This window comes from Chelonoidis abingdonii, chromosome 17, assembly GCF_003597395.2.
Source record: "Chelonoidis abingdonii isolate Lonesome George chromosome 17, CheloAbing_2.0, whole genome shotgun sequence".
Taxonomy (NCBI): Eukaryota; Metazoa; Chordata; order Testudines; family Testudinidae; genus Chelonoidis; species Chelonoidis abingdonii.
This window is the reverse complement of record NC_133785.1, coordinates 40,804,072-40,811,694: the sequence shown is the minus strand read 5'-3', so window position 1 is coordinate 40,811,694 and position 7,623 is coordinate 40,804,072. Positions and strand designations below refer to the sequence as shown.

General features: G+C 52.0%; 1 protein-coding gene across 1 annotated transcript; it reads left to right on the top strand.

Annotated features, from left to right (window-relative positions):
• The first annotated feature begins 4,452 nt into the window (after nt 1-4,452).
• On the top strand, nt 4,453-6,949 carry CCDC71 (coiled-coil domain containing 71). Its single transcript, XM_032772618.2, has one exon. It carries the CDS (start codon nt 4,514-4,516, stop codon nt 5,687-5,689), a length of 1,176 nt encoding a protein of 391 aa, XP_032628509.1. The 5' UTR covers nt 4,453-4,513; the 3' UTR covers nt 5,690-6,949.
• Nucleotides 6,950-7,623: the final 674 nt, after the last annotated feature.

Genomic DNA, 7,623 nt, shown 5'->3' with positions numbered 1-7,623 from the left:
CGTGTGGTGCGAGGACCAGAGAGCTGGATCTGGGCCTGTAGTTGGGAAAGATGCAGTGGCTGGGGAAGTCATTTGGGGGGAACGGGGAGCTAGGAGCGACAGACTTTCTCCTGGACAGATGGGCCAGTTTTAAATCCTCCTTCATCATATGTTGTCTGCCCCAGACACATGCCACCAAGGCTGCAGCCGGAGTCACGTAGTGCTGAGTGTGAGTGGGGGAGCAGGTGTGTCACCAGGGGCAGGAGCGGGTCTGGGTTCGGGCAGGGCTGGGCGGCTTTTCCTCTGGGGGTTCTAGCCCATGCTGTTGATTCGGTTAATAATGTGAATAATTTCAAGTAGTTATAAAAAGTAGCAATGAGGCCATGAAAGAAATACATAGCGATGCAGTGCATCTGGGCAACCCGCCCTGTGCTGCCAACACCCTCAGGTCAACGAGACTTGATTGGCACAACAAACCCTCCAGGTATTGCCAAAGTGTCAGAAAGTCAGACCCTTCCAGAATCTGTCTCGGGCAGGTGCAACCTGCCCACTGGGGGGTGCGAGCTACACTGGGGGCTAAACCCCTCTGCCATTGTCATTCTGTTCAGTCACGGGTGTTCCATAGTGCCATCCCTATCCGGCTCCTCTCTCCCCACGTCGGGCAGTTTTTCCGCATTCCCCTTTGAACAGACGTCTCTTCTGATGCGGGATAATCAGTGGAGAGATTTTTCTCACACTTGGTTGTGTTCTAGACACTGAGGAGAAAGCGAATGTGTCCCACTTGCTGCACAGTCTCTTCTCTCTGGGTTCAGAGCCTGCTCTGTAAGGGCCAGTCTCCCTCTCACAGAGTCTGCCTTAGTTGTGAACGTTTCACTGCAGGTCGAGTGCAGCTGCTCCCAGCCGGGATCTGCCGGAGCTCACTTGGCTGCTGGTTTTCATTTGTCCTTCCCAGTGACTTGGGTGTTGCTGCTGCTGTAGGGACTGATTAGCTTCTTGAGCACAGTTTGGTTCTGGGTAGGAGTGTTTGCGTCGGTGGCTGGGATGCTGAGCCCAGGAGGCGCTGTTCTGTAGCAGTGGATTCTCAGCCACTAGCAGGGGCGGCTCCAGGCACCAGCACGCCAAGCGCGTGCCTGGGGCGGCAAGCCATGGGGGGCGCTCTGCCGGTCGCCGTGGGGGCGGCAGGCAAGTTGCCTTTGGCGGCATGCCTGCGGAAGGTCCACTGGTCCCGCGGCTTCGGCGGACCTCCCGCAGGCGTGCTGCTGAGTCCGCGGGACCGTGGACCTCCCACAGGCAAGCTGCCAAATCTGTGGGACTGGGGACCTCCCTCAGGCAAGCCGCTGAATCCGCGGGACCAGGGACCTCCCGCAGGCAACCTGCTCAATTGCGGGACTGGGCACCTCCTGCAGGCAAGCCGCCAAAGGCAGCCTGCCTGCCATGCTTGGGGCGGCACAATACCTAGAGCCCCCCCGGCCACTAGACACTTGATGGGTAGGCTGGGTGGTAAAGCTCATCTCTTTAACCTAGCTCCTGACTACCCAAAAAGTGGTGCAAATGGCTCGGTTTGAGAAGGTGGAGTCATGCAGACAATTCCTTTCACCTCAAGCTCTGGGAGATGGCTGCTAGTTGGTGTCTGTGTAGGATGTGCTGGTTAGGAATGTGCACCTCACCCTAGGAGGGAAAGTATGCATAGCTGAGCTTTTAATGAGCATGGAATGGCAGGAGAAGCCAAGGGCAAGGAGTGGCCTTGCCATAGGGAGGTTTTCAGTTGGTTTCTTTCTGTGCAGATTGTGTCTTTATATATACCTCCTCTACAGCCTTCAGCCACACGACACAGCCTTTCTAAGAAGCCTCTGCTTGCCGCTTCCAACTATCATTGAAGTATTGAGGCGTTAACTCCTTTCACTGATCACTGCTGCAGAGTGTCAGATTATTGACTCTGCCGAATCGTCTTTGTTCTGGAATTGTCGCACGTTTAAAGACGTCTGAACCTGTCACAAGGGTTTGTCCTGTTAACACTTTCAATTGCCCCTTGGTGTTTGGAGGCATTATGTTGATGGACAAAAGCTATTCTGGTGGCTCTAGGAGTATGGACTTTTGGGTCATTAACTATAGAATCATAGATTCACCATCCCAGTGGATGCACGTGGTATCACTTGATTTATTGAGGGCATCACCTGGCATGTGGGTGAACAAACTTGGGGTGCAGCAAGAGACAATTTTGTTGATTAGACAAGATACCATTTACATTTTATAGACAGTCATTTCTTAAACTATACTTTTTTATGAACATAAATGTATATTAAAGTAAGAACACCTCCTGGTCTGTTTCTGTATTAAAATGGCATTTCAAAAATCCACAGTAAGGTGTGCTGGCCATCTTTGTTCTTGGTGCAGGTTCCAATTCCCAGATGACAATTGTATATTCTGCACCCTGTTCAAAACATGTTAGCGATTCTGCATCCCTCCACTGGCTCCTCATTCTCTAGCTTATCAAACACAAGCTACTTGTCTTCACTTGCCTTCCTGGCCTATCTCCTCCCTGCCTTTCTCCTCTCATTCACTATCCATCTCCCATTGGCCGTGAGGTCAGCCTCCATTGTCTACACACGCTTTCTCCAGCATTGCCCCCCATTCTTGGGAGGAGCTCCCCGTAAGCCCTCAAAGCTATTTCATTATCCACCTTCAAAACTCTCCTCAACCTCTCCTTGGCTATGAGACCGACACAAACATTGACGGAGACTGCTGCTGATCATGCTGGCCCATATTGTCTCATTGTTCCCTTGTGCCCCTCGTCTGTCTAAGTTCTTCGCTTGGGTCTCATTTTATAGTTGGGTTAGAAGCTTTTGGGGAGGGCCCATCTCTCTAGGGCGGCTAGGTGCTCTGGAAATAAAAACAATGACTCTGGAAGGAGGTGGCAGATTGCACAGGTATTCTCACATCCATCTGTGAGGTGGTCATTTTTCAGTCCACCATCACCTGGGTGCTTCCCTCTTTCATTATCTCAGACCTTAGACTGGCTTTGAAGGGAAGTTTGATAAACACTGAATTCCACTTTCTTACTGGTTCGAGAGGTGTCTCAGCAGCTGCAGGTTTTACCAACTCTTCATGTTTTACCACTTTTGTCAGCCTTTAGTTGCCATTTCCAGCTGTAGAATCAGCCTGTTGCGTCCGTGTTGGCTTCAGCCTGCTGGCCTAGTGTCGGCTGACTCCAGTTCCCACACAGTGTTCTGCCATGCTGGCTCTTTTCTGGGTTTGCGTCCTGTACTCAGCTGCTAGCGCCATTCCCCCAGCGTAGGTAGCTGAGTGCTGCTAACAGGAATAGCAGTGCTGGCTCTCAGCCCCAGGTGTGCAGACCTCCAGTGAGTTCCAGTTCCTGCATCATAGCCAGGGTTCTGTAGTGGTTTCTTGCTTGTATTGTCTTTGTGGAGTGAGCGTCCTTGGATGAACAAGGGTTTGTGTGACAGCAAATTGCAAACGTTTGTATAAACAGCGGAAAGGAAGTGGGAGGAGGGAGGGAGGTCATGCTGCCTTTGTACGCAGCACTGGTGAGAGCACGGCTGGAATAGGATCCAGTTCTGGGCTCCGTACTTCAGAAAAGCCGTTGAAAAACTGGACCAGAGAATGGTCAGAGGGTTGGAAGCAACATGGCTTATAATGAGAGACTTAAGGAGCTCGGTGTCTGAAGAAGAGGCTGAGATGGCTTGATCCTGGTCGGTAAGCGCCTACGCAGGGAGAGGGTCTCTGTAGCAAGAGCGCTTTGATCTAGCCGACAGAGCAGAATGAGCCAGTGGCTGCAGGCTGAAGTGTGAGTCTGGAATAAGGTGCACAGTTTGCAGTGTGGGTGTTTAACCACTGGCACAGCTGGCCTAGCAATCATGGTGGATTCTCCGTCACTTGAAATCGTCACACCAGGCACGGCTGGTTTTCTAAATGAGATGTGATCGTTTAACCCCAAATGATTAGTCTGGATGCATGAATCACTGGGTGAAGTTCTCTGGCCTGGGTTACGCAGGGGGTCAGACTGCACCAGGGGTTGGCAACCTTTGGCACGCGGTTCACCAGGGTAAGCATCCTGGCAAGCCGGGCCAGTTTGTTTACCTGCCGCGTCAGCAGGTTTGGCTGATCACGGCTCCCACTGGCTGTGGTTCGCCGCTCCAGGCCAGTGGGGGCGGCAAGAAGCGGCAGCCAGCAAATCTCTCGGCCCACACCGCTTCCCACAGCCCCCATTGGCCTGGAGCGGTGAACTGCGGCCAGTGTGAGCCGCCATCGGCTGAAGCTGCGGACGCAGCAGGTAAACAAACCGGCCTGGCCTGCCAGGGTGCTTACCCTGGCGAGCCGCGTGCCAGAGGTTGCCGATCCCTGGACTAGAAGGTCACTGGCATTTAAGAGCTCAGAGAGTTCTCCGTAGCCTTTCCTTCGAAGCCTGGAGATTGGTGTTTGGGTTGTGCTAACTGTCTTCTCTTTCCCTTTGAGGTGTCCAGCACTGCTTTTCAAGGAATTTGGACCTATTGGAAGTGCCTGCTACCCTAATGCCATGAATATTGAGGTGAACAATGCGGAAGAAAAAGCTGTCCATTCTTGGTCAAGAATCTCTTCTGCAGGACAGAAAGCCCTGGAGGAAGCCCTCAGAGTCTTCAACCCCATGTCCAAGGACCTTTCAGACACCGAAACCCAGCTGGTGGCCTTTCTCCAAGGCCTCAAGGAGGAAGGCTACCAGCCCACAGTCTTAAGGAGCAAGGATGTTTATGGGTACAGCTCCTGCACGGCGGCTACTCCCAGCGAGACACCCGAAAATTCAGACCCAGGTGCTGCCGTCTCTGACTGTACTAACGCTCCAGTTAGAAGCCCTGCCGTGACAGCAGAGGCGCCTGGGACACTTGCGGAGGTGTCAGTCGGCTCTCCTAACGTTCGCACCAAGCCTGTCTCGAAAGGGAGGGCCACAAACCTGCTGCTGAACTCGTTGAAAGAGACACGGTCAGGCACATCGAAGGCCTCAGCAATGGGCTTCCCAGCTAATATGTACCCTGATGTGTATCCAGCCATGAGACTCTCTGTCGTGCTGGAAGCCTTGGTCCCACTGAAAGCCACAGCATCCTGTTTGGAGTCCAAATACAAAGAGGGGCATCTTGGGATCTCCCCCTCAGACCTGAAGCTTCTCAAGGCATCGGGTGCCTCGAGGCAGAACGCTAAGCTACCCGCGGGGCAGGTAGACCCCAAAGGCTACAAACACGTAGTTATGAAAGCGCCAGATTCTCCCGCTTTAGCTGTAACGCTTCTGAAGGGAACTCAGGGTAGGGTGCTAAAGGAGAGCAATGGTTGCAAAGCATCTGGAATCCTGAATGGGAGGATTACAGGCAGCTCATCTGAGTGTTGCAGTGGGGGGTCACAGGCCAAGGCCTTTACAAATAAAGCCAAGGAAGTTCCAGCGGGGAGGACTGAATGGAAAGAGAGCAGTAGTCAGGAAACTGTTGGGCAGAAAAGGAAAAGAGCCGAGGAGATGAAAGAAGCACCACAGAAGAAGAAGAAAAATGCCGTGAATAAACCTGAATTAGGTCAGAGCACTTTGAACCTGCTGAGATCCCAGACCATTAAGGTGGACAGCTCGTCGTCGGACGATGAAGTGAGGAGGAGAGCACAGAAGATCCTTAGGGTTAACCTGTCCCCTGTGATCAGAATTCAGCCATTGTCCCCCTCTCACAGTGTCCCCTGAGTTCCTTGCTTTTGTCACTTTTCTCTTAAATACATAAGTGTGAACCAGCTGCCAGGCTGTGGAGATGTGTAAGAGCCACTTTCATTCTCTAGTGTCCGGCAGCAGTGTCACAGCCGGGACCTGCAGACTTTGGGCAGCTTGCTCCACAGCTGTTGCTGGCTGCCTGGCAACGTTCTGCAGAGTTGGACTGCGCGAGTGTTTAGAAATCCAGGACAACGACTCCCAGCCCCCGTGGTGAGCTGAGCGAAGCCAGGTGCTAGCGTTCTGTGCTGTGCTTTTCTGAACGTGCTGGAGCGTATGTCTGTGCAGGGGGAGCACCGGACTTTCTCCTGACATTCATGCACTGGGATATTTTGCTCTTTTTCAAGCTGTACATTTATTGGTTTTATTTTGATCAAATTTTATAACTTTATTCTATATCTATCTATCTACACACACACAGTGCCCTGGCACTGTCTGAAGACACGTCTCCTCCACCCCTCTGGAGCTGGGTTCGCCCTTCAGTCAGTCTTTTGTCGAAAGGTGCCAGGTTTTCTTTCCCATTGTCAGTGTTCTTACCTGCCTGTTCTGGGCTCTCTTGAGAAGCTCAGAAGCAGGCAGAATTATAGCCACACATTTGTCTCTGGAAACACCATGCTGGATGGAGGCTTGCCAGCTCGTAGCTCTATCCTATTCAGGTGACCTCGGCAAAGAAAATGGAAAGTATTGGGCTGTTCGCTCTGAGTCTGTCTGCTGCCCCTTTCACTGTTAGCAGAAATGCTAAATGCTTCCTGCGGGTTTGCTTCCAAAGAGCGCCACGGGAAAGGTGCTGTCAGGCCCCGTCCGTTAACTTAAGCAATGAATTTGTGGCTGGTTGTTGACCTAAGATCTGGGGCTGCCAATCAGCGGATACTTCATATTTCCTGGCCAGAGCATCATCACTTGAGTGCTGCCGAATGTTCCAGTGACTTGTGAGTTAGGTTGAGAACTCGCCCACTGTGCTTCTGAATGTATCGAGTGTTGCTAACGTTCTGCTGGCTCCAGGGGAATGTGTATGGGTGAGAACCAGAGCACAGCAGCAGCAGGTTCATCAAAGGAGTTTCCAGCAATTTTTTTTAACATTTCAAGAGAATAAGGTATTAGTTTCTGGGGAGTGGTTTGCGCGGGGTTAAGCCACTGTGTATTTATTTCTCATCCTGGATTTCAGATTTGCCAGCTCTTCTGGGATTTTAGGGTGATGATCTGCTGCAGGGTATAAAATCTTTCTCTGCTTAGAGTCTCCGTGCTTAGTTCTATGTTCGGGGAGCATGAGAAAACAAGGGGTAGGTGCCTCCTTCCCTCCTCACTGGGAGAGTCTGGCAGTTACAGGCTGGGAATATGCTTATCACACTTGCTCTTGCAGTTGCGTTGCTGGGTGTGATCTGAAGGCAGAGCCTTCGCTGGGTACAGTTGGTTCTGCCTTCTGCTGTTGGAAGGGAATTGCCAGTTGCATGTGAACTATTGTAAAATTCCGACTGTCAGTGCTGGATGGGGTGTGACCATCGCCTTGCACAGAGACAGCCTTCGTCATCTCCACTTGACTAACGGAGTCTCGAGCCAGAGACCATGAAAACAGAAAGGGGCATTTTCCCCCCTTCTCTGGAGGAGAATCGATCCAAAGTGCTGAGGCTGTTTGTGGGAGAGCCCCATCTCTCATTACTGGGCGGCCCTGTTTTGTTAACACACAAGCACACCAGAAGGTCGCAAACTTTGTTGCATGCATTGACGAGCTGTGCGTCCAACGAGGGAGCAGTATATTAAGCTATTGCCTGTAATGCATAGGCAGCAGCAGGGGCGTCAGAGAAGCTCCTCTGCCTGCAGCACCAACTGAACCCCAGGGCCTGATTTCCCTTTCCCTTACACAGGCTTTTCCAGGTCCCTCAACCCACAGCCTTCTGTCAGCTGATGCCTAGAGC

Excerpts from the sequence above, each read along its gene's own strand:
- CCDC71 (XM_032772618.2), top strand. The coding sequence starts at position 4,514 with ATGAATATTGAGGTGAACAATGCGGAAGAAAAAGCTGTCCATTCTTGG.